General features: G+C 38.2%; 1 protein-coding gene across 1 annotated transcript in view; it reads right to left on the reverse strand.

Annotated features, from left to right (window-relative positions):
• Nucleotides 1-4,811: 4,811 nt before the first annotated feature.
• ARL3 (ADP ribosylation factor like GTPase 3) overlaps nucleotides 4,812-27,297 on the reverse strand; it is a 28,438-nt gene continuing 5,952 nt past the window's right edge. Inside the window, exons 2-6 of the mRNA XM_044662545.1 lie at nucleotides 26,780-26,923; nucleotides 23,645-23,761; nucleotides 17,641-17,691; nucleotides 15,922-16,107; nucleotides 4,812-5,075 (exon numbers count right to left, since the gene is read on the reverse strand). Coding sequence (XP_044518480.1) covers nucleotides 5,028-5,075; nucleotides 15,922-16,107; nucleotides 17,641-17,691; nucleotides 23,645-23,761; nucleotides 26,780-26,923 — 546 coding nt within the window. The 3' untranslated portion in view covers nucleotides 4,812-5,027. The remainder of the gene's footprint in view (nucleotides 5,076-15,921; nucleotides 16,108-17,640; nucleotides 17,692-23,644; nucleotides 23,762-26,779; nucleotides 26,924-27,297) is intronic.

Below are 27,297 nucleotides of genomic sequence, written 5' to 3' on the forward strand. Positions count from 1 at the left end.
ACAACCTTTACCCCAGATATTTAATTCTTTCCTGTCCTTCAAGGTCCACCTCAAATTCTACCTTCTCTAAAAAACCTTTCCTGATATCTGCTCCAAACAAAAAGGATTTCTCTCACCACTAATTCCAAAGGATCTTTTTTTACCTCTCCTGATATGTATCACATTCTGCCTCAGATATACTAATTTTTTTAATCATTTATTTATTTAGAATATTTTCCATGGTTACATGATTCATGTTCTCTCCCTCCCCCCTCCTGGAGCTGACAAGAAATTCCACTGGGTTACATATGAGAGTGTCATGTTGACATAATAGGAAGACCACTGGTGTTGGAGTCTGAAGCCTGGGGTTCAAATTCCACTAACTTGCTTTATGATTGTGGGCAAGATTCCTGCCCATTTTCTAATTTGTAAAGGAGGTTGCCCCCGGAAGGTCTCTATTATCCCTCCTGATACTAAAAGCCTACAGTCTGTTTCATTTTTTTGCATTGGTCTCAAAGGCAGGCTCTCTTCCTCTCTTTTGTGTCCCTCTTGGTGTCCAGCAAATGTGTGAAAAACAAATGAACTTGTGCCTGTGTGCATTTGTGTGTCTAGGCCCCAGGTCTGCCTGTGTGCACGTGGGTGAGCCTGTGGAGGTGGGAGGCAGGGCTGGGAGCTGCTCTTTCTCCTCCCATCCCAGCCGCCTGCTTTCCTGGGTTTGGCAGTGTTAGAAAGGGAAATTGCTGAACAGATTGCAATTAAGGGGGATGGAGAGAGAGAGAGGCCCTAAAATGCTGCTTGACTGAGTCGTCAACTGTGTTTTACCCCAGAGCCAATTGGGTAGCTCAGAGATAGGGCTAATTCCAGGAAGTAGCTAAGCTGTTGGCTGAGGCTGCTGCTTTCCCCCAAGTTACAGAGCAGATCCATGCTTTGGGGACAAGGTGTGAGAGACAAAACACACCCCAGCCTCAGCAGGGGAAGGAGTCTTCTCTTGTCTGCCTTCCCCATTCCTCTTTTCTGTACTGCTCTCTCAGAGCTGGGAAAGCTGTCCCATTGGTCCGAGTGGGCCTGGGACCAGGCATGTGAGTGTAAGGCTGCCAAGAAGAAAAAAATATGTGATAGGGGTGGTGGAGAAATAGGGACGAAGGTTGGAGAAGCAAGTCCCATGCTCTATTGCCCTATCGTGGTTTAGTAGAATGACCTATGAGTCTGGAGACTTGGGTCCTAGTTCTAGCCAGTCACTATCAACTCAACTTCTTACTTTATTGGGGGGGGGTTGTTTTTATTTTTAAAAAACCCTTACCTTCCATCTTGGAAGCAATACAGTATACTGGTGCCAAGACAGAAGGGCAGTAAGGGCTAGGCAATTCGGGTTAAGTGATCTGTCTGTGTGTGTGTGTGTGTGTGTGTGTGTGTGTGATACAGCTAGGAAATGTCTGAGACCAGATTTGAACCCAGGATCTCCCATCTCTAGGCTGTACTCAACTACTTAGTCTTTGTGCCTCAATTTTGCTTTTGTAAAAAATGAGGATGTTGGACTAAGTAATAGCTAAGGTTCCTTCTAAAGTTTTATGACTCCTTCCCATTCCTCTTCTATGGTCTGTGGGGCCAAGCTGGGAGAAGGCTCCCTCCACATTTGGCACCTAATACCTTTTACTTCATCTGAGTTTATCGACCGGATGGAAAGTGACAGGTTAGGACTTCAAGACCCAGTGTCTGATTCTGAGGAGTAATTCCCTGTGGCTAGTGAGAGGCCCAGGAAGAAGTAAAATCCTTGTGTGGTAGAGGGCTGGGAGGATGCCTGGAGTCTGGCGGCCCTGAACACAGCAGGGATAGGAAAGATTGAGGATTGTTGCCTGTCACCAAATGGGTGACAACTGGACTTCTGAAAAAACACCTTGAAAGAGACATATAGAGCTTTTGAAAGGGGACAGCGTTCCAGGCCCCTCCCTCCGTTTCCTTAAAGAGCACAACACATTCCAAGCTGCCCTTATTTCTACTCGATTTATTTGCTACTTTTTTTGACAGACGTCTAAATTATACATCGAGTTTTCCACATGACCAAACCCCTTGTCCCTCCCTTTGATTATCATTTTCCAAAGGGCTTATAAAATGGGCCTTTAGATGGCTTAGACTGAGCCCTGAAACCACAAGGAATGGAGCAGCTAAAAATACAAGGAAAGAAAGGCTTGTCTCTGAAAGAAGAAAAATAAAAGCTGACTCCAATGACAATAAAGCGAAGTGTGCTGGCCTTGGTGACATGGCATTTCCTAGGGGTCCCCAGCTGCCCCCTTGGAACTCTGGCTGGGCTGATCAGGAACAGCCAGCCGTTGAGGAATGGGGGATTGGGGTATCAAAGAAATAGCTTCCACTTGAGGGAATAAAGAAATTTGTCAAAATCAAGGGAAGACAGTAACAGAGAATGAGGGAGTAGGTTAGGAACATGTCCTCCCAGCAGCTGCCCCGAGCTTCTGACTTCCCTAACCCTGGCATAACATTTCTAACCGTTGTAATCACTGACTTTCAGCTGTGCTCTGACATGTTCCCCTGCTCGGCCCACATCAATGACATCCTTGTTTCCATAGCAACAATCGGATAGCAAAGGGGAGGGGGAGCACTGCTTACAGGCCAGGGCAAATGAACCCAAAGTAACTGGCTGCTGGGGGTGGGGGAGAAGGACACTCTGGTTTCTCCCGCCTGTATGAGGGATATGCCACAGCCAAGCCAGCAGGGCCCTTTGGCCAATTTATTCATTCCCTCCACCCTCACCCCATGATTCGAGAAAAAAAAAAATTGTGCCTAACAGTCTCTGTCTTTAGGCTTGCCTTGAACAGGAAAATTTGCAATCCTTTTAGGAGGAGGAGTGGAATACCAACAAACATTGTTTCTATAATGGGGGCTTTAAAAGGAGCTTTTAAAAATTATTTCATGCTTCCCCCTCACCCCTCCCCACAAGATGAAGGCTAGTGACTCCCGTAATTACTTTGTATTTTATTAAAAGAGCTACCCAGGAAAGTTACAAAAGGTGGCTGAGGATGTGGGAGGGCAAAATTTTAAAAAGAAGCTTTGGAGGCTGGTGATAAAAGTGTGAAAATATATCAGAAACAGTACATGGCTGCAGCCAAAGTCAAAGCTACACATTTTAAAATCAGCAATCACACCCTCTGCCCTCTGGGCTTTCAGCCTTTTAGAGTAGGAAGGGCCCTGCTTTGGAAACACCAGCATCCTGGTAGTTTAGGGGCTCTGCTGGTAACCTGGTAAGGGGGGGGAATCCTAGATTGCTTCCAGGCAGGCAGCTCTCCTCCCTCATCAGGAGGACCACGGAACAGATTAGGGGTGAAATGACATCCCAGATGGAGCCAAGCAATAAGCGATTTTTATCAATCTATGCATGACTCAGCAGGACATCTTTCAGTGGTTGGTGAGGGATGAGAATTTTTATCAACATCCCCATTACCCCCTTTTTAAAAATTGATGTTTCGGTTTCATATGCAAAGCTCTTTTCCAGAAAGATGGATGGAGTCCATGGTCCCAGGACTGTGAGGCTGGTACTGAAAGTCAACAGCTATGCCAGCTCACTTCTGACTTGGTCAGAACAGGCCACCTCTGGGGATAAGAAGCCGGCTGGTCTCTTTAGCCCATTCAACTTTCCACTATCCTGCTGAGACTTAAGGGTCAACTGCAGGGAGAGTTAATGTGAGGAAGACTGTTTCCACCAGAAACTGGACAGAGAATCTCAAATTCTCTCAAAGCCTGAGCCCCTAGGCACCAGAGTACAGTCTAATTAAAGAGGTGTGGTAGCTCTGAGATAGGCCTTACTAAATTGGGGACATTTCTTAGGGCAAGAAAAAACAAACTCTCCCAACAACTCAGAGCCACAGCAGATTCCCTTCCATTCTCCCATCAGCCTCATGACCAACCACAGTGGGCCCTTCAGAGTGGGCTGGGAGCCTGGTTTTCCTGGATGTGACCTCTGGAATCACTGAACCACTGTTCTAACAGCAAATCTTTTCCACTCTCATCCTACTCCACAAAGTTGCTGCTCTGTAAAAATTGATCTCATCTAAAAAATCGATCTGTACAGCTTTTCTCTGTGGAATGGGTTCACAGTAAAGCGGCATTTATTTTTTAAAATCTGATACCAGGGGCCTATTGTAATCATTTAAACATAGAATTCTTTGAGCTTTAGAAATCTCTTCTATAGGAGCACCACAGAGAGGCCAGCTAAGCTGAGTTGGCTGCTCCGTGCTCCACTGAACTGGAGAAGCCTGTTTATGCTAGTCTGCACCCTCGATCTAAGAGTTGTTTAAGGACTTTTTAATTTTTCTAGAATTAAACCTCCCACCTTTCCTTACATTCCAGTTGTCATTATTGCCAGAGCCCTAAGAAGTTGCTTGTCTCTGTTGCTGGGGGTGGGGGGAGGTTCAATTCTGTAGTGACTTGTTTTCAATAAAGAGTTTTTTTTTTCCCTTTTTCCATGCCCAAAGGGGGAGGATTACATGCACATTCTCCTACCTGCATGACAAGATGGTTTAATCATCTGCTGCTCCCTCCAGTCCTCCCCAACCCCCTTCAACATAGGCAGAATGCAACACCAGCTCAATTGGTGATGGGAAAAATCTGACCAACACCAGGGAATGTTTGGTGTGGTTTCCAAAGTGCTAGGGGAATCCAGGGAACAGGTCAGTGAATAAATGAACTCGGCATGAGCTTTTTTCCTTCTCTCTTTTTTAAAGCCCACTGGAATGGTCTAAACTGCACTGCAATCTCTTGTTCATTTAAAAGATCTCATTTTCTAATCATGTGCTTTGAGACATTTAATACTATTTCAATTATGCAGAGGAAATAATGTAATTCCTTTATTTGAAAAATGATACTGAACCTCAGAGATCAGTTAAACCTACTGCTGGAATGGGGATTCTTTTTGAAACCGTGCTGTTCCCTCTCTTTAAACAGCTGTAGCTGTACACAGATGGTCAGAAAGCAGCAAATGAGTGTTTTCAGGACAGAACTCAGCTCCCGCGGCTCCTGTGTTTCCATTCATCTAGATTTTATTTCTTCTTAGCGTTGACATTTTTGCAGACCCAGTTCATGCCGTCCTTTGAGGGAAACATGTACAGAGAAAGGCAATTTGTTAGTTGAGAGAGGCATGGAATGCCCAAAAGCAGTGCTGTCAGAAAGCCAAATCTTTTGTGCCCTCCCCTCCCTGACCACCAGCCCAGAGGCATCTGCCCATGAGCATGGCAAGTCTCTCTTCCCTTTCAGAGGGGTCTCCTGGGTTTCCCTGGCCTGACTATGGCTGGGAACTAAGTCTCCCTGGGGATGGAGGAGGAGGGAAGGCTGGCAGCAAGTGACAGTGACCTCTTCTGGTCAAGCAGGGAGGGGCCCCGAGGAACAGAAAAGAGAGAATGAGCTCCTTCTTTGGGAACTGAATGAGGGTACCCATTGTATGAACTTTGAGATGGGTCTTTGGGAACTCCCTCTGAAAAAATAAACACATCTGCCTAGATACATGTCCCATTGAGGAGCTATCAGGAAAGAATTCCAGTTATTTTTTGGCTTTTTTCTAAAGATGACCTTTGCTATGGCACTAGCTGCAATAAGCCCCTTCTCTGGTGCCCCAGTGTGTTTAGTGTGACAGTGTACACTTGGGTTAAATTAAATTTCTTTTTGAGAAAACAAACCAACTGCAGTATGCGTTCCTAGACATACACTGGTACACTGTACATTTCTTTTCCGGGCGCAGCACAGATCTGTTTAAAAAGAATTGGCCAGATTATCATAGCTCTAAGCATACCCAGACAGGAAAACTGTGGAGGAAGGTTCACTTAAAGGTACAGCAACCTTGAAAGTGTCCTTTTCAGGAAGACTGCAGAGCAAGATAAGTAAAAACTGTTATGCTGAAAGCCAACTAGAAATTCAGCACAGAAGCAGAGACCCTGCTCACCCACACAGCCTACCATGGACCTCTTCAATAACCTTAAGAATCATATTTGATTCCTTTCCCTTCATCTTCCATCTCTCCAGCCTTCAAAAAGATGGTGAACATTCTCAGTAGCAGAGTACAATCAGACTAGGTTCCTGGCATAACTCCTCCCTGCATCTGCAGTCCATACTATCTAAAGCCCTAATCACATTTGCACACATTGGGGCATACATGACACGCAGAGTTCTGCATTCATTGTGACTGTAGGTCTATTTGCTGAACCAGAACAGCTGAGACAGCTTAAAGTAATAAATATCAGCTGACACCCTGGGCCTTTCAGAACACTAATCCCATAAACAATACATCACTGCAAAACAACAAGCAGCCATCCTATCTCCCCACTAATCTGGCCATAACCTGAATTTACAGTGATTAGAACTATGCTCACTGCCTTTAAAAAACTCTAGAGGAGAACCAGATCATTGGAGAGCTATCCTGACGACCATAGTCAAGGCGGGTTTTTGATGGGCTTTTGCCATGGTTAGAAGCCCAGCAGCCTAGCAGCACAGAGCAGCCAGGGAGCAGGGGGAAAGAAGGAGAAAGCTCAAGGCCAGGAGAGAAGGTGAACTCAAATGGATTTCCATCTTACAACTGGTCAGCTTAACTTACTTTGAAAGGTGAATGCTGGCTTTAAGGCCATTTTCTGAAAATAATTAATTTAAAAAGCACATAGACTTTAGTATCTAATTGGCTTCTAGGGGAAAAAATGATTCCCTGCCAGGAGACAAAAGGGTAGATTCTACAAATTAAAGCATGATGAATAAGATAATCATTCTTTCTCTGATGGCACTGCTGAATAACTTAGCACTTACATTCAACTTTTCAACTTCAAATACCAGTACAAATACTGATAAATCGGGCACCTCAGCACTGGTCTGCCCAGATGTCCACTTTTTAAAAATTTAAATCCAATTTAAAATCCAAAATAGTGAGAGGAGAGACAGTCATCCAAATACCACATTTTGGGTTTCCAAATGGGGATACTATTAGTGGGAGGGTTTTAGTTATACTATATATGACTATGCAGAAACTGAACTAATAATACAGGCAAGGAGCTGGGGAAATGTTTACTCAGCTGCAAGAAGCCAAAGGGGAGGGGGCAAGCTGGTGGGCAGCTCCAGGCAACGAATATGGGAGAGAGGGATAAGGGAAAGGTCCAACAGAGCAGAACTGAGGTGGCCATACTCCTTCTAAAAGAATTGCAGGACTACTGGCAGCCCCTCCCTACTGGTAGCTCCTCATCCTGGGCTGCTGGGCTAGCAAGGATGAGAGGGAAGCCTGGGTCCTGATGCTTATTTGTGGCATAGCAGCCACGATAGCCTCAGCCACCACGTTGCCTGCTAGATTCCTCATTCAGTTATGTGTGGTAAAAAAGGGAAATCATATCAGATAAGTACTACTTTGGGTTCAATTAAACTTCACTGCTCCTAAAGCCCCTACTGGTCTACTGCAACTCCTATTCCAAGAGAGAACAGAGAGGCATCAGATGACCTGAATCACGGCATAGTCACACAGGCTACCAACTTTGTTAGGACCCCCATTAGTAAGGGATATTAATGGTGGATTCCGATCAGAGTCAAATGATGGATAAGATCTCTAGGAGTATAGGGTGCCATACTATAATAGGGAAGTGAGCCTTTTTATCCCTTTCCATCTTTTATCTATCAGGCCTGAAGAGAATTTCTACTTTAAACCCTGGAAAGCTTTTCTGTACTGTATTATGTGAGTGCCAGGATATTTCCCTAGGTTTAGGGTGGGGCCTAACCACTGATCAGTAAGTCTCCCAATTGTCCAGCATCTATATATCTTCATGATTGCATAGACATGCTAATTTACCAAATATAATCTCAACTACCAGTACAAAAAGCAAAGGAAACTATGAGAAAAGGTTTCATAAGACAGAATCCCCTTCTGTCCAATATTCTTTTAGAGTGGTTCCCAAACTTTTTTGGCCTACCTCCCCCTTTCCAGAAAAAAATATTACTTAGCCCTCTGGGAATTAATTTTTAAAAAATTTTAATAGCAATTAATAGGAAAGATAAATGCACCTATGGCCATCACTGCCCCACCCAGGATCGTTGCAGCACCAGGGGGTGGTAGCGCCTACTTTGGAAATCACTGTTTATTTAGACCATTTGCTTCCCAATTAAGTCAAGACTGAATTAGTTCTCATTGGCCTTTTATGAATAAGTGAAAAATCATTATTAAGGGTTTACTATGTGCCGGGCACATGTATGGTTTTTCTATTGAAATAGATATAGTGCAAACAAGAGCTTGAGAAAGATAACAGGAAGTAAAATGAACAATTTTGAAATATGAAATAAAGTTTTTGCACAAACAAAACCAACATGGTTAAAATTAGAAGTGAGGCAGGTAAATGGGGAGATCTTTGCAACAAGTTTCTCTAGTAAAGATCTCATTCCTAAGATCAATAGGGAATTGCTTTGAATTCTTAAGAGCCATTCCCCAAATGACAAATGATTAAAGGATATGAATAGGTAATTTTCAAAGGCAGAAATCCAAGCAATTAATAATCACATGAAAAAATACTTTAAATCACTATAATTGGAGAAATGCAAATTAATGCAAATCTTTGAGGTTCCACCTTATGGCCATTAGAACGGAAAATCGGACAAAAAAGTAAAGTTGTAAGTATTAGACAGGTCAAAGAAGTCAAAGAGGAAAGGATGTGTATATATACAAACGTATGTATAGCAACTTTTTAAAAATGATTGTAAAGGACTAGAAAGAGGGGGTACCCATCAACTGGGAATGATTGAACAAGCTATGGTATATGAATGAGTGGAACACTGGAATGGTTGTAAGAAATGAAGGGGTCATGAAGAGTTAGGCACAACTGAAATGACTGAACATCAATAGTTATGGAGAAATGTGAAAAGATCTCTATGCACTGATACAAAATGAAATAAAACAGAACTAGGAGAAAAATTTATATAATAGCAACAATACTGCAAAAACAACTTTGAAAGACTTAAGGACTCTGCTTGGCACAATGACAAACCACAATCTCACAGGATTCACTACTCATCTCCTGATAGAAAAGTAATAGCCTCAGAGTACAGATTGAGATTTTTTTTTTTTTTGGAGGGGGAAGGTTAACATGGCCTATTTGGGAATTTGTTTTGCTTGACTTTATATATTTGTTTTGCTTTTCTTCCTTTTCAATTTGAAGTAGGGAGGAAGGTGGAAGGAAAAGACTATGGACTTGAAAAACTGAATTATAAGAAAAAAATAGTTCCAGTGCTTTAGTTTAATATTCAGATGTATTAAAGCCATTTACTTACAGTGAAATAAGGTGAATTTGAGTTCTGTTTCCAAAAGCTGGAAATAGTTCCATGGCATTACCTAGCACTTATGCCTTTAATTTAAAACAGGTCTAACTCATTTTCTTCATTATTTGCCTCCCTCTTCCCAAATGACAATGAGACTCCCTACTCTTTCTAGAGCTGAACAGATTCTCTTCATTGCAACAAAACAAATCAAAGAGATATGACCAAGTCTTTATACATGTTAAGCTTTGGTCTCAAACTTTGAGACCAAAAGAAAATAAGAACTGAATTTTATCAAATCATACCATTCATTATAATAAAAGGGTCCTTGAGAAACACTGATATATGTAGTCCAACAATGATTTTCCATCATATTTTGGGCTTCTTAGAGGAGAAGTGTCTCTGACTGTAATGTGTGCTCTTGTAATCATATATCATTTTCTTGTCGTTGGCAGGAGTATCAAAAACTACAGGTGGAACTATTTTTTAGAGCATTCATGATTGCACTGTCACATCAGCAAGCATTTTAAGAGGATAAGGAGCACAGCCCCTTTGCCTATAGAAATGTGGCTTCTCCTATGGCATCATCAGAACCTTTAGATTAAGAAGCAGCTTCAGGCAATACTGACATTAAGCTTGGCTGTGATTGATGACACTTCTGTTTACAACAAATGCAAGAGGCAGCCAAATCATATCTTCTGAGTAGGTTGGAAGTTAAAAAACAATTCCTTATGTTCTCTATTTCTAGCCCCCTCCCCACAAAAACAAAAAACAAAAAACAACAAAACCACAACCCCAGAGTACAATTCAAATTTTATTTTAATACGGGCAGAATAGAGGTATAGACCAATATCTCACACCATATAGGAAGATAAGGTCAAAATGGGTACATGATCTAAACAAAGGGTGATATTATAAGCAAATTAGGGAAGCACAGAATATTTAAATTGTCAGATCTATGGATAATGGAAGACTCTATGACCACCCAAGAATAGAGAACATTAAAGGATGTAAAATGGATAATTTTGATTACATTACATTTAAAAAGATTTTGCACAAACAAAAACAATGCAGCCAAGATTAGAAGGAAGGCAGGAAACGGGAAAAAAACTTTTATAGCAAATTTCTCTGATAAAGGCCTCATTTTTCAAACAGAAAACCAAGTAAAATTTATAAGAATCAATCCTAATTGATACTCTTAATATGAAATGGATATAAAAAGGCAGTTTTCAGAAGAGCTATCCACAGTCATATGAAAAAATGCTATAAATCACCACTGATTAAAGAAAAGCAAATTAAAACAACTCTGAGGTACCACCTCATATCCAAAAGAAATGTTGGAGAGGATGTGGAAGAAGGAAGAAGAAGAAGAGGGTGGAGTTGTGAACTAATCTAACTATATTATGCCTAAGGGGCTATTAAATTGTATGTACCTTTTGACCTAGCAATAACACCATTACTAGGTCTATAGCCCAAAAAGATCAAAGAAAAAGGAAAAGGATCTATATGTACACAAATATTTATAATAGTTCTTTTTGTGGGGGCTAAGAATTAGAAATTGAGGGGATGTCCATTATTTGGAGATGGCTCAACAAGTTGTGGTATATGATTGTGATGGAATACTATTATGCTATAAGAAATGATAAAGGGGGTAATTTCATAAAAACCTGGGAAGACTTGCATGAACTAATGCAAAGTGAAGTGAGCAGAACAGGAGAACATTGTTCACAGTAACAGCACTACTGAATGATGATCACCTGTGAATGACTTAGCTATTCTTAGCAATATAATAATCTAAGACAATTTTGAAGGACTTATGATTAAAAATGCTAACCAACTCCAGAGAAAGAACTAATGGAAATACAGATCAAAGCATACTTAAACATTTTTTTTAACAGATCATCCTTTTTAAACTTTCTTTTTTTTTTTGGTTTGTTTTCTTTTGCAATAGGAATAATATGGAAATATGCTTTGCATGACTGCACATGTATTATCTATATCAAATTGTTTTCCTTCTCAATGAGGGGAAGGGAGAGAGGGAGAGAATATAGAAGTCAACATTTTAAAAAACAAATGTCAAAAATTGTTTTTAAATGTGATTGTGAAAAAAAAAAAACAAGACTACTGTCTTATTTTTGTGAAAGTGAGGAGAAAATCACCTAAAAAAAACCAAACTACAAGTTAGTGAATAATTTGTGTTTCTCTGCAAAGCTGACTTTAAAGTATGAATCACATACCAATGTGAATAGCTAGTGATCCTAATACTAAATTGTCCATGTGGTAATATCAGTAAAATAGATATCTAAATAGGCTCTGGACATAAGGATTAGGAAAAAGAATCAGTAATAGATGAAATTCTAAAAAGAAAAGTTTATTTTAGTGGAGTAAACATGGACTGCCATATGCTAAAGTTCAGAGTTAGTTGTAATTTTGAAGTCTAAATGTAACTGAGATTAATGTGGGCCTATGCTATCAGATACAGCTTTCTAGAACAATTTGATCATAGATTAGGCCAAAAATTCTAGTCTGTAAGGAGGGAAACAGGGATGAACAGCTCTTGCTGGTGCTTTAGTTTAAGAATCAAGCCTAATTTGTAGAAAGGGAAAACTTGACAAAGGCCTGCTTTTATTGCATTTCTGGCTGGCTCTAATTAAGATCGTTTGTTCCTTATTTCCAAAACACCCAAAGAAGAAGCAAGAGAAAGGAAAAAAAGCAATAAGTTCCTATACTAAATGCCATGAGTTGGAAAAGGCTTAGGCATCTAGATAAGAGAGCCAAGAAGAGAAGAAATTCCAGATCCATTGTCTTCAATAATTATTGTTTTTTTCTTTCAACCTTCACTTATTTGACATAACTACATCTCCTATAACCTCTCCTCTGGACCACAGGACTCTTAAGTGGGAACAGTACTTCCAGGACTAATATTCTTGCCGTGCTTCCTGTTCTCTCTATGTCCTTAAAATCTACTATGGCCCTGGATCATAGTCACCATAAATCAGGAAAAGCAAACCAGTTCAGATCTAGATCAAAGCCCTCAAAAGTCAATTTCATCAACCAGAAAAGGTGCTATTGAATGATACACCTTACTTCCTTTCTGGAGGCACTCTTGATGCTATCAGAGGAACAAAGCTTTCCACTCCATTTCACCATTCCACCCTTTTAAAATTCCAAAACAGCATTCACCTTTTTAAAAAAAATCTATTCTAACTAATGATATGATCCACCCACATCAATTGAGTCCATTGGGGAGTGTGGCTTATAGTCCAACATGCAAGTAAGTATCCCTCCCACTCTAGTGTAGACATAATTTGTCAGAAAAAGACAGGTCTTTTTAAAGCACATTATAACACAAAAGACACAAGGGATACAATTAGAGAGATACTGTCTTCAAAGAACTATAACAGATAGAGATTGCAGGTTACCACTTTTCTGGCCTTCATATAGGCCTTTGGGGTCATGAGACCTGTGGTTGGCAATGCTACCTGACCCAGTTATTGTCTGGTCTTCTTTGTGGCTGTTATTAGGCAACCAGTATTAAAAGCTAGCTTTCAGGAAAAGAATAAACAGGATACTTTACAAAATAATAGTGTCTCAAAGTGTATACAACTAATACAAGTTACTAAACTTTATAGTTTTTTCTAGTAAAATGTTTTACTTTTAAACATAATAACCTTCAGGCTTGATGAACAAAAAAAGCATTAAAGGGCCCACAGTTTTAATGAGCAAAGTCAGAAGGGAATTAAATGACTTAAGTGACGTGCTAAAGTGGAAAACAAGAAAATGACTGAGTGGGCAAAAGCCTGGGTCAGGGGCATTACCTGGGGGAAGGGTCATGGTGACCTAGTACGATACAATGAATATGCTTTTCACAGAAAATTGTCAATGACCTTTATTCAATCCCAAAAGGTTAACATTAAGGGACAATAGACATCAGATTCCCTTCTTAATTAACATTTTTATTAAATAACCCATTTCAAATAATGGTTAAATTCTCTAAATTTATATCATTCTATTAACCATAATCTAATCTCATTAACCTTGAAATCCCAGTCTTAACTACCCAATTCTATACACCATGGTACTATCTACTAAACTAATTAAGTGACCTTCAAACTATTCCTCCTCCATAGAAAGTCATTATTTTTCTTGTTCATAGTTCTTTCTTGGGTCTCTTGTGCTGTTTTTTCCTTCTGAATTTGGGTCTTGAAGGTCTTGCTCTGAGTAGTTTCCTCTTATCAAAATAGTACCACTCTGGCATATTCTTGTTCTAGCGTTCCATTTAAATTAGTCTATCTTTCCACCCATCTGGTATGCTCACCCGCCTATAATTTCTAATAAATATGCTGTGCACTAAAAAGCACTGAATTTCTTCTCTGTCATGATTTCAAAGTCAAGGGAAGAGAACATGCTCTATAATTTACCCCTGGCCAATAATGGAAAGGAAAAAGGGGAGGTGAAAATAAATGAGAGAGATTCAGAGTGCTTTAAAGCTATGTCTTTCCAGTCTGATTCTATTGCTCAGAGTACTTCTAGAAATCTCTCCCTTTCCTTTCTTTGGTTCTGAAGACAAGCTTAAGGAACAAAAACCTTACTGTTTTAACTGAAGCTTTATCCCCCAACCCCCCTTCCTATATTCTGTCCAAATGAAAAAAGATTACAACTATGCTGTTTATCATTTGCTTCTAAAATCTATTTCTCCACCTTTTTGTTCCTTAGACTCCAAGACACAATAAACTAGTGTTCTGGACTATTCTGTGAGAAAAGAAGCCCTGCAGGTTCACCAAAATTGGTGTAGAAGAAGGAACACTAGTTGAGAGTCAAGAGACCAAAGTTTTACTTTGAAGTTTATTATTACCTAACTGTGTGATCTTGGGTAAGTCTCTTCCTGACTTCAGTTCCTTCCTTTGTAAAATGAGATTAGATGAAATCAACAACAACATCCTTTCTAGATCTTAAAATTCTATAATTTTAGGTGTAAAAGATTGCCTTCTTCTCCCATTCATTAGTCAAACTAATGAATATGGATAACTTCCCATGTCTACCTTAGTTTTTTTCTTTTTCAAGCTAACCCCGAGTTATTAAATAAAATGATCATACGTTCACTGTTTAGATTGAACTATACACAGAATAGCTCAGAAAATGTGTTGAAAAAAATTCTTGAAAATTAATTTTCAGAAAGTGATTGAGGCCCAAAGAACCCCAGAATAAATATTGGAGGAGGCCTAGATGATCTGTGGGTAGAGCTAGTGCTCTTCCCTTCTGGGAGAGAAGGAGAAGACAGCTTTGTTGTGGTAATGGAGGTCAGCATTCAGGGGTGAGTAACTTGTCTTTATTGATTGTTGTGGTCACTTGCTTCATGCAGAATGAGTTTCCCTTCAAACTTAGAAACTCAGTGGAGGTGTAGCTATGGCTGGATGCTGCCTGTGTATGTATCCTAACAGAAAGGCAAGCAGCAAACCATGAGGAAAAATGGAGACAATACTAGGAAGTGACTGTTGTGCTTATGATAAAGTTTTTGTCAGGCAGTTTTAAGACATGTCCATGTTAAATGTCTTGGGTGAAAGGGAAAAGCATCAGAAGGGAAATGGAAAGAGGTTTCAGAACATAGCTCAAGTATGAAATCTTAGCCCTTTATCCCAACCCACCAAGTTTAGAGAAGAGCAAAAAGGTGACCTCATTAGAGACCAATGTCAGATGACAATTAGAGAGGTTATAAATTAAAAAAAAAATCTCCATCTTCTGTCTTAGAATCAATACTAAGAATTGGTTCTAAGGTATAAGAGTGGTAAGAGCTAGGTGACTGGGGTTAAGTGACTTGCCCAGGATCACACAGGAAGTATCTAAGGCCAGATTTGAATCCAGATCCTCTCAGCACTAGGCCTGGTGCTCTATCCATTGGGCTACCTAGCTGCCCCAAGGCTCTAAGATTTTTAAGGACAGTGAAATCTACCAACTACTCAAGCACTGCTGTCCAAGACTTCTATAGCATTAATATAGACCAAACAGGCAGTAACAATATATTCTATTAAGCAAACCAAATGTTGAAAGAAGAGGGATGGATGTCTCAAATCCTCAAGGCTTTATGAAAATGACACTATCTTAGAGGCATTCAATATATGTTGTTAATTGACTAATTGTTATAATGCTATCTTGTAGAGAATATCTGAGGCTGGAGAGTATCCAAGGCTGGAACAGTTAACCATTCTTTTGGGATGTAGGTTCTTGGTTGACAGTTGTTTAAATTAACAGAATGAATGTGACGTATGCAAATTTTATGTATAAAACATAGCCTGCTAGGGTTTCCCAATGGGGAAACCAATCAATAGTAAAAAGAAAGATACCAAGGAGAAAGGAGAAGAGCAGAGGAGAAAAAAGGATGAAAATTACCAGGTCAACAAATGCATACAACTCTCAATGGCTCTATCATGTCAATATATATTTGTAAAAGCCTTTAGTCATTTGCTTCTAGTTGTAATTCTGGTATACCAAACTGCTGCTACTATTTTGGTTGCTAAGCAGAAATGTTGTAAAAACTATTACTGTGACCTTGCTATAGAGGAGCAGATTACCTACCTGTCAAGAGCCCTTCATTTCATAGTTTCCTATGTTCAGAAATTCTCTGATAGTCACTGTGCTTCTCATATCTAACACACTTCCTTGTCATCTCACCTGTACTCCTTCTGCTGTAAGGGCCGAGCAAGACTGGATCTGCCAGACTCTGTCACGGATTGTGTGTAGGTTCAGTCCTTCTGCAATCTCTGAGGCAGGGGCTGCAGTGAGCAAATCCTGCTTGTTAGCAAAGATGAGCACAGGGACACCACTTAGTTTTTCTTCATCCAGTAATTCAGCTAGTTCCTGTATCATTTTAGAAAGGAAAGTGAAAATCCACAAATGACTGTGCAACCAAATCTCACCTCTAACAAGAAAAACATTTCAAAAAGTGACACAAAACCAGACAGGATTGTTTTGTTATTCTGACATTAGGATTACTATACATGCCTCTTGTTTCTTTTAATTATTACTAAAACAACATATATAGTTATATCTATAATTTGTTTTATTTCAATTTTTTTCTTTTTACATTTGAATATTTGTAAAGGAAGGTTAAAATAAATTTTATTTTAAATTTTAAAAAAGGAAAAATATTTAGAATAACTGATGATTCCAAATCTTCCTAAACTGCTGAGATCATACTGCTGGAAAGTCAAGCTTTACACAATGTTTTTGTCTGTAGCTGACAAAATAACTTGCCCTTTCATGACATTCTTGAAAGACTATGATGTTAAACTAAAATAAATAGGTACTTAGAGGCTATGACTATTTTAATCACCATTTTGTTGAAAAATGGACATATACCCATATCATGTATATATCACCTATGTTGTCACTAAGTTTCATGAGCTTTCTTATATTTAGATTATAGAGGGTGATGTATGTTGGCTCTCTCTGTGCAGTAAATCTTTGTAGGAAGGCACTACAAGCAATCACAAATATGCAATTTCACACAGAGTTTAGCTACTTAGAAATCATTTGCACAGGAGCTAGATGGTTCATATGGTTGATAACATAAGGACATTCAAGATAACATACAATTCTATTTAGTTCTGGCTCAAATTAATAAGGATGTTAAGCCACTGTGGTATGGCAGGTAGTTCCAAAACATATGGCAAGTTCTTCAATCGATTCCTACAGAAGAGGAAAAGCTACCAAAAGTCATTTGAACAACTGTACCCAGAAGCCCAGCAGGCCTATGTTGAGACTATAGAAAAGACTGGTGGTCCTATAGTAATGCATGAGCCGTACCTCTCTAAAAAGGTGGACTAGTGAAGAGGGTACATTTTTATTTCATTTAAGAGAGGGGAAAAAAACAGTCTACTTTCATTTTATATAAGTCCCTTCACTTAAAAACAATGTGTACAGTGTACTATATATTTAAGAACAAGATGAGTTTCAGGATATAGATAGTTATTTGGTTTGGAGACAAGGGCAGCCCACTTGGGTTACACATTTCTTACAATTCCTATAAAAACCCCTGAGACAGTTATGCTAATGTTGAAAGACATAAATAAAAATGAACTATATAAAAAAGAATATCCTTTTTGGTTTAATTTTTAACAGGTCTGTGAAAGAACCTGTAGAAATTTAAATCTTCACTTTAATTCCATTTACTAATGTCTTATCTCTTTTATTTGATTAATATTTGCATGCAAAGACCTTAACCAATAGCTTTTGAATCAACTTCTCTTTTTGCCTAATTGTTATAAGGCCTGTTTTGTTTGAATTTTAAAAGTTAAACAAAAAACAGCTCTTTAACTTTCAGACATTTAGCAAGGTAAATTAATGGAGAATCAGTCATTTTGGAAATAGTTGGACAGAAGAACTATTTACCTGACCCGTCTCTTCAAATCGTTTTCTGTCTGCACTGTCGATAACATATATCTATTAAAGGAAATAGGAAAGGAGTTACATTAGTTAGCAGGGATGGAAAAAATACAGTGCTGCTTCTTAGAAGAGAGTAGTAAATATGAGGTTAGTCTTTCATTGAGATGTCCTGGGTGGCACCCCTCATCTCATTTGGGGAAGCAAAAGAAAATAGAAAATGCCCGGGAAAATTCTCTTCCTAAACACCAATATCTAGGAAGTCATGAAAGCCAAGTGTATCACACAGGTAATATTCTTGGAATTAATGTATATGATAAAGGAAGTTGCCCAGGTATCTTTCACATTTATGTTCAAAATCTAGCCTGTCTTGTTCAGGGGACGAGGAGCAGACAACTGGGAAAATTGGAGGGGAGAGTTCTGCTGTTGGTACAAGAGGATTTGGAATTCATTATATATATAAAACAAATCTAGAACTTTTAAAAATAATGAGAAATTACAATTAAAATAATGCATAGACAAATCTCATCTAAAAGTAGTCTTCAACAAAAGAAACTAATATCAAAACTATCATCTTCAAAAGTAGTAAACTACATAAAAATGCTTGTGCACAGGCAGTCAAGTTCTGTCTCATGTCAAAACCAGATTCCCTTCTAAAATATAACCAAGTAAAATTCTTCTGCCAGTTGCACTATGAGTCAATTACCCAGAGCTAAGAACTAGAAATTTCAGTCTAAAACTACCATAGACATAATTTTTGCTCTCAAAGAACATCTATACTTTCATGGTTTTTGTTTGTTTTATTTTTCAGAGAAAATTAAAGGGAGAAGAAAGGCACAAAAATGTTTTGAGTCTCACTATTCCAAAACCTGATTGTTGTTATAAAATATCCAAAGAGGGTCAACAAGATACAACACTATACTTCATACATAGTGACCATTTCATAAATGCTGAATGATGGACATTTTTTTTTTTACTGATTTAGCTATTTCATTAAAAAAATAATTTCCCATAGTTACATGTTTCATGTTCTTTCCCTCTCCCCCCAAACCCCCCAACTCCCCCATAGCTGACACGCAATTCCACTGGGTTTTACATGTATCATTGATTAAGACCTAATTCCATATTATTGATAGTTGGACTAGAGTTATCATTTAGTGTTTACATCCCCAATAATATCCCCATCAGCCCATGTGTTTAAGCAGTTGTTTTTCTTCTGTGTTTCTATTCCCACAGTTCTTCCTCTGAATGTGGATAGTGTTCTTTCTCATAAGTCCCTCACCCTTGCTCTGGATCTTTGCATTGCTGCTAGTAGAGAAGTCTGTTATGTTCGACTGTATCACAGTCTATCAGTCTCTGTGTACAATGTTCTCCTGGTTCTGCTCCTTTCACTCTGTATGAATTCCTGGAGGTCATTTCAGTTCACATGGAATTCCTCCAGTTCATTATTCCTTTGAGCACAATAGTATTCCATCACCAAAAGATACCACAATTTGTTCAGCCATTCCCCAATTGAAGGACATTTCCTCATTTTCCAATTTTTTGCAATGGGCAAGTTAATATAGAACATGAGATTTGAAGGTACTTCTAACTCTTAGGCTTATAATTTCTTTATTACAGGAGTGGTATAAATACATTATGTAGAAAGGAGGGGAACATGTTGGTATGGTAGCCATCTTTATGCTAAGAAATAGTAACCATGTAACATGGAGTTGGTTTTACTGTTATTTTGCTTGAGGGACTAAGTCTAAACTAGATTGAGATGGATTTTATTAAGCAATATACCAGAAAGAAGATGCATTATATCAAGTGATTAGAAGGATGTCCTTAGTAAGGAAGGTTGCCTAGAAGATTTCATGCAGGTGACATAGAAAGGAAAGAATAAGAGTGACAGAATTTGAAAACTGAAAAGAGTCCCTAAAAAAAAAATCTACATTTAACCTATACATGAAAGAATTCCTTCTATTATTTGGCAAGTGGTCATCCATCCTTTGCTTAAGATCCTTTAATAAGGTGGAACCCATTATTTGCCAAGGCAATCCATTCCTTTCTGACAATTCTACTTGTTATCAAGTTTCTTTTTAAATCAATTTTCCCTTTTGCAATTTTTACCCATTTTTTCTAGTTCTGTGGCCAAACCGAACAAATCCAATTCCTATTCCACATGACTAGTAATTCAAATACTTGAAGAGTCATCATGCTCTCCTTAAGCTTTCTGTTCGTCTGTCTAAACATCTCCAGTTCTGGCCCAAACATCATTTGTCCTCAGTATTCCAGACAGTATTGAAGACAGTATATATTGGGATTGTCACCTTCTTATTCCAGGATGATATACATTTCTTTTTCTTTTCTTTTTTTTAAACCCTTAACTTCTGTGTATTTGGCTCCTAGGTGGAAGAGTGGTAAGGGTAGGCAATGGGGGTCAAGTGACTTGCCCAAGGTCACACAGCTGGGAAGTGTCTGAGGCCGGATTTGAACCTAGGACCTCCCGTCTCTAGGCCTAGCTCTCAATCCACTGAGCTACCCAGTTGCCCCCATGATATACATTTCTTAATTCAGCCAAAGACTATGTTAGGCTGTCACATAACATTGATAACTCATATCCTCTAAACCTCTCAAAATCAAAGAGAAGGATGAAAATGTGCTTGCCTGGAAGGAAGAGACTGAGTTTTAAGAACAAGGATAGAAAGAGCCTGGAAGGTATAGTATGAAGGCAAAGACAAAGTATTTATAGTCCATCGCAACATTATGTCGAGTTGGTGAAGGGTTCTAAGAAGTGGAGAGATGTGGTCCCAGGAGATGGCTAGAATGCTGACTCAAACTAAAAACTAGAACTGACCGGCAAGTTCAGAGGCTGAGGGAAGACAAGAATAAAGCTTTGGCATTGATTTATAGCTAATTGGTATTTTATACAAATAGTCCCATAAAAACACTTCTGTGCTGTGGCAAGTATATTTTCAAAAGTAGCTATATTTTCCTTCAATCTATATATATGTTTTTCATAGTGTTTGGCTTATCTCTAAAATCCCTTTCAATAACATTTGGAAATGGTTATACAATAATTCTAAGAAACCTATAAAATAGCTACCCCATTTATTGCCTAAAAAATGAGTCAAGTGAAAAGCAATGGACAGGCTTGTCTAGTAGGTCTATTTTGTTTTTCTTCAACATTTTGCTTTTTTCTTCTCCACCGATTTCATCTTTTAAAAAATGTCCATCTCCTTGTGCAGCATTGCCACTTGGGAAAATGATACTACCTCCTGAGATGATCTATTTTCTAATTGCCTGTTAATCTAGCCATATAAAACACAAACTCATAACCAACTAAAACAAAGCAACCTGTCTTCAGCATCAAAGAACCAGAAAACTGTGGGAGTAGAAAAACAAAAGAAAAACAACTGCTTGATCACATGTTCAGTGTGATGGTTCAGTGGGGATATGATTGGGGATATAGACGATAAATGATCACCCTCGTGCAAATATTAATAATATAGAAATAGGTCTTGATCAATGACACATGTAAAAACCCAGTGGAACTGCTTATTGGCTATGGGTGGGGGGTGGGAGAAGGGGAGGGAAAGAATATGAATCATGTAACCACGGGAAAAAAATTAAAAACAAAATAATTAAATAAACTTTAAAAAATTAAAGAACCAGAAAAAAATAGAAGCTTTATTTCTCTTCTAACCTTAATATTAAAATAGTGTAGACCAGGATAAACTAAATTATTAGCCCTATTCTAAAACCTTGATGTAGCTCAGGATACTTGCAATTTTGCCTAACCCCAAAATAAAGATAAATGCACATGCCTTTTGGGAAATGACTTTGAAGCTCTATTTGTTCATGGAAAAAAGAAAGAATGATTTTTTTTCTGATGTGAAAGGAAGTCCCATAAGTTCATCTAACTCCATTATCCAAGGAGTAATCATTTAGTCAATGAATTGAAGGTTCTTTGTTTTTCCTCCTCTTCCCTACTGCTGCCACCTTTTGGCCATTTTGCTGCTCATAAACATCTCTCCACCAGAGGGGGAACACATCAAAAAGAAACGAAACTCATATTTTGTTAGTAGCTGGACATAAGTTTCGGGAAGGAATACTTGAGGCTATTCATTGAAATGAGGTTTCTGGATTATCTATAAAATTATACAAACTGTGCTATAGCTATTCCACATTAATACATCTCCACTGTTTGCTGTAGTATAGAAATCATCTTCAGAGAATTTGAGACATATCTGAGTTCTCAGTGGAGATGAGTAGAATATGGTTTAATTTGGTTACAAGAAGATGATGGGGCTTTGTTATAGAAAGCTATTCCTTGAGAATCAGCAGTGGTATCTGGTTCTGTTCTTTTGAATCAGTTTGAAAAGCTGCATCTGCTCATTACTTCTAGCACACCTTTTATCTCTCCTCCTCTGTAGAATTAGGAAATCATGAACCAGATGCTCTTCATGCTTATGATCTTCCTTTGGGAATAATTTGGGCTGTGTTTAGGACCCGAGTTAACCCTTTCAGGCTCTCAAGATACTAATTCCCTGTGGCATCCTAATGGTTGGAAATGGTTGAATTATTATTGAAATTCCTTGATTTTAGCAAAATAGTTTAGAATAAGATTTTCCTAACTTAAGAAGTGAAGAACTTAAAACAAACAAACAAAAAACTGCATCCCCAGGTGCTGCAATAAATCTGGCAAAGTGGTGCTATGGAGTCTTACCCTAGGGACTCGGCTGAAAACCAGGCAATGTCTGATCTTAAAGGCACTGGAATAATACAACTTTAAATTTAAGATGCAACCTTGCACTGACTGCCTGAAGCTACAGAGAAAGACTCCTCCCTCATGTAGCTGGGCTGAACTGATTTTTGCTCAAATATACATAGCTTGCTGAGTACATAAGGTTTACCCAGAATGCTGCATCTGTGTTCACATTACATCATCTTTGCATCCAGCCCATACTAGCTCTTAAATTCTCACCAAAGGACAAGAAAATTTCAGAGATTTCCTCTGGGAATCTGGCAAAGATGTGTGCCTTTATACTATCCACCTTTTAGAATTTTCCTTACAGTGCTTTCTACCTGCAAAGGCCCTATACAAGTTTTGTTCCTCTCCACAATCTTTCTTAATCTATTTATGTATTTTTAGTGTAATTTGAGAATACTTAAATGTTTAAAATTAAATAAATATAATTATTATAATAGTATATATAAATATATAATATAACATGATATATATAAATATATTAATATATGATAAAACTACAATAATAAACATATAATATATAATAAATAAATATTATACAAATAAATATGAGAATGGATACTATGGGTAGGTTTTTAGTTTTCTGAAGGTAGGAGCAGAAGTTTTTTCCTTGGAAAATTTTCATTCTTTCTCCTAGGTTTTTTCCCCCTCTACTCGGCCTGTTTTTTCCCCACACCAATACAAACAACCAATTTGGCATCTAGGCCAGATAAGCCTACTGAACAAAAGGCCAGATCATAGTATAGTTGTTACAACAGTGCATTACATGTAGTAGATATACAATTAGTATTTGTTGATTTGATTTTAAAATACTAACATATAATTTCTGATATTATCGTAATCTGAAGATAATAAAAAATTAATTCTCAGAGTATTCTTATGAAGTAAGGGTTCTTCCACTTTAGAAAAGGGTGAAAAAAGTCTCTAAACTTCATTAAGATGATTATAAGTTAGTGTTATTCTGGGATCTTTTAAATTTTGTCTTGCTGCTCAAATCACTGGAGTATTTTTATAAATAGTTAACTTGGCCAAGGTGTGGAAGGGCATGATATTGTTACCAAGCAACAATCAGTGTCTTATAAAGTCTATTCCAAGAGCGCTTGCTTCACAATCTACAGCCTTCTGCTGGCTCTACTAATAAGTTCATGATGATTAATGTTATGGCAGTGGAAATACTGACAATGAGAACATTAGAGTGTTAATGTTCCTAGCACACAGCAGGAAGAGCTTTGAATTAATGCAGCAGTAGGCAGTACTTACAAGTACATCAGTATTTTCAAAGTAATTCCTCCAGTATGGCCTGATTTTCCTCTGTCCACCAATGTCCCAGACATTCAGTTTAAAACCTTGTGACTGTACACTTTTGATGTTAAAGCCCTGGAATGAAAAAAAGGCAGACACTCAGTTATGCTTTGAAATCATATTGGCAACAAGGTCACATTTAACAGCTCTGTCTTCTCCCGTTTCTGAGGAGGTATTGACAGAAACAAACACAGTACTAAGGAATATTATCTACTATGAAAATAATAGGGAGGAGAAGAAAGTTAGCTCACATACAGTTTACCTCTCCAGTGTTGAAGTCAGCAGCTTACATGGTCAGAGAATTGACATATGGTTATGTACTCCATTCTCCATCAGCAGCTCTGCTTGGTTTCTATTCCAGAGAATAACATGCCCTCTTCCCTCCCCAGGAAAAGCTGATCACTAGAAATCTCATCACCATGACTCAGGTTTGGATTTGCTATATATTCTCAATCACTTGAAGTTGCCATTCCCCTCTGGAGAGCTGCAGGGTGGAGCCCTAAACTCTTCCCAAACCTTCCTTTCTAGAGAGCTCACATCCTCCCTGGTACTGCCATTCTCCATCAGCAGCACTGTCTGGCTTCCATGCAATAGAACGACACTGCCTCATGTCAGGCATCCTCTGATGCTTCATCCCAATGCCCCCGTTTTTCAGCTTCCTTTTGTGTACTCTTTTCTGCCATTAGACTGTAAAGTTCCTTGAAGGCAGGGACTGTCTCTTTTTCTCATTTGTATCTGGCACACAGTAAGTATTTAGTAAATGTCTATTCACTTGAACTGAATATATCTACAGTGCTTACAAGGGTTGGAAAGCTGAGACAATGAGATCAATTTGGACAGGCAACAAAGATCTGAAGATCCCAGAGTGGTGAAAAGTATTGAAAATATATACAACAGGGTATGCAAAGAGCTAAACTTATGCTAACACATATGTGGGAGAATGAATTTGCACTTGAATCATAGGCCCTTTATTATAGGACCATGGAGTCACACACAATCAAATCCTGAAATGAGAAGTCATGTTGTGGGCAATGGATGGGGAGAAATTTCCCTATTCCAAAAGAATACTTTGCATTGTTCTTTAATAGGAATCTTTAGGCAACTTGGAAATATGTATTGAATTTCAGGAGTTACTGCAATGGATAGCTTAAAGGAAGATGAGCAAATCACAGATCAGCAGATTTATGAGTCAGGAATTGGTTATGAGAACAAATGGAACAAAAAAGTTCAAGGTTCAGATAATTATGATTATATTATACAAATATATTATCTTTCTCGTAAGAGATACAGTGAAATCAAGATTTTAAAATCTGGTCTATAGGCTTACTGCTAGTGAAAAGGAATTTCATCTTGCTTAATAGAAATTAATAAGGTGAGGGAGCTCCTTCATAAACATCTGGCAGATTTGGCTATATGCTACTACCACTACTTGAGATCTGAGACCAGGACTCACCACATTCGAGGCAAGGTGCTACCAGATGCCCCACTACTAAAGGGAAGTCACTTGAATAGAACTTACAGTGTGGGTAACTGTCTTTTTCTATAAAACTCTGAATAGAACAGAAATAAGTAAATGTTTGATCAATTTAGGTGCAAAGGCAATGGATAAATAAATGGAGAATGTATTTTAACTCCTTGTCAAAACTAACAACTTGCCAAAACTAGCTGAAACTGTGACTTTAGTAATAAAGTTTCTTTCAAATATACTGTTAATTCTAAACTGTCAACTAAAGACATAGTTGTACAGGTATATGAAGGTCAGGATGTACAGTATGAGCCTATGCTTTCGAAGAGTGCCTTATCCTTTTTCTGATTACTCATAAAAAGTACTTTTTCCCCCTTGTAAGGACTGACACACTAGAGTATGTGTTTTTTAGTCCTTCTAGGAGAAACTATTGTAATCTAGTATTCCTTGGACTGTAACATTTGTTCAGAAGCTGTAAAATTGCTTGTTAGATAGCAGCCCAGTGACTTCAGAAATAAGGTACAAGTCAAAAATGATCACTAGTAATGAAGTACATATATCAACAATTACACAAACACAATACCAAGGTCTTAGCATTCAGAAAGGAACTGATGAATGACCCCAGGCCTGTAATATTCTTTTTTCTCATAAATGCTAACACTACAAGGTTACTGAGCATAGTAGATCAATTGATAGTCAATAAATTCAGTTATTATTTAATGAGGAGGTAATTTTTCTCCTTAAAAATTTTCTCCCCCTTTCTGTTCTGAAGAAAAGGAGGTATAAAGGCATTCACTAGAATTTTTCCATCCTGTACTTATTATTATAGTTATGGCTGGTCTCAAAGTTTCAACAGATTTGCAAAATGTAGCCCCAGCACTCTCTTTATCCTAATCTTCATTTATTTCAATTCCCTTTATTAGTTGAAAGTGCCCTAATACAATTTCATTTTTGTGGAATCCTTTCTGAGAAGCTCAGTATTAAAGGTATTTTTTGATGAGCAAAAATGGTACAGAGAATCTTCATTTCCTCAAGCACCAACTATTTCCCTATCCTTTAAATTCATCTTAGTTAGTCTGAGCTTTAGAACATAAACTGGAGGTTATAGCCTGTGATGATCTTCTTTTTCGTATTGCCAGTGCTTTATACATATGTCAAAAAAATGCATGCTCTCAAATAGCCCGAGTGTTCTTTCCACTGATGCAAATGAAAACCTAGCCATATCCTCATATCCTGGGTAATTCTTGTCTGTGCTTTTTTGTAAACCCTCTATAAAATATCCATCTAAAGCACTGAGAGTTTTCCTCTGATTCTTTAAATATTTCATGGATCACACTCAATATTTCATGGATATAATCCTTAGGCTATTATCTTTCACTGGCCCACCACCCTTTTTTAGTAAAAATATTATGTGCCTTGCACTTAATAAAATGTGGGATTCTAAAGAATGTTGGTTCAGAATATATGTAATATAAATGTTTATTTTTAGATGGCCTAAAATATGTTGTTGGGCATTGAACCAAGAGCTTAAAGACAAAGGTTCTGTTTCTCTATCATATCCTTCTTTTTTCTAAAGGTTACTATGTATGTATCATGAACCAAAATACTGCATAGCAGAATGTGTTTACCTGTGTAGGTGTAATGTGGCTGATGTCTTCAGATGCAAGCTGCTTCAGGAGTGTAGTTTTGCCAGCATTATCCAAGCCCAGGAGAAGAATTCTCACCTCCTGGTCTGGTGCACTCTTCAGTTTACGCAGGATTGAGAGTAAACCCTTGGATAATCACAAAGAAGAGAGGTTACTTGGGAGCTTTACCATAAATGTCTGGATCTCACTGTGTTGGCCAATAGAGTATAGATTTATTCTCACTGTACAGAACTCTTCATTATGGACAGTTTCCAGTAATGTCTTTCAAACAAGTGCCATTTATTCCATCTGTTCTTTTCCTGCATATCTTATCAGAAGTACACCAATGTGCTTAAAAGTAACTTTAATAAATTGCACTGCTTACCTATTATTATAATTATGTCTAGTCTCTAATGCTGTTGTCTCAAAGTTGCAATAAGCTTGCAAGTTGTAGCCTCCATACTTTGTCTTTCCAAATCTATTTCTGTTTACCCGTATCAGTCTAGAGTGCCTTAGTACAA

Source organism: Gracilinanus agilis, chromosome 2 (genome assembly GCF_016433145.1).
Source record: "Gracilinanus agilis isolate LMUSP501 chromosome 2, AgileGrace, whole genome shotgun sequence".
NCBI classification, from domain to species: Eukaryota; Metazoa; Chordata; class Mammalia; order Didelphimorphia; family Didelphidae; genus Gracilinanus; species Gracilinanus agilis.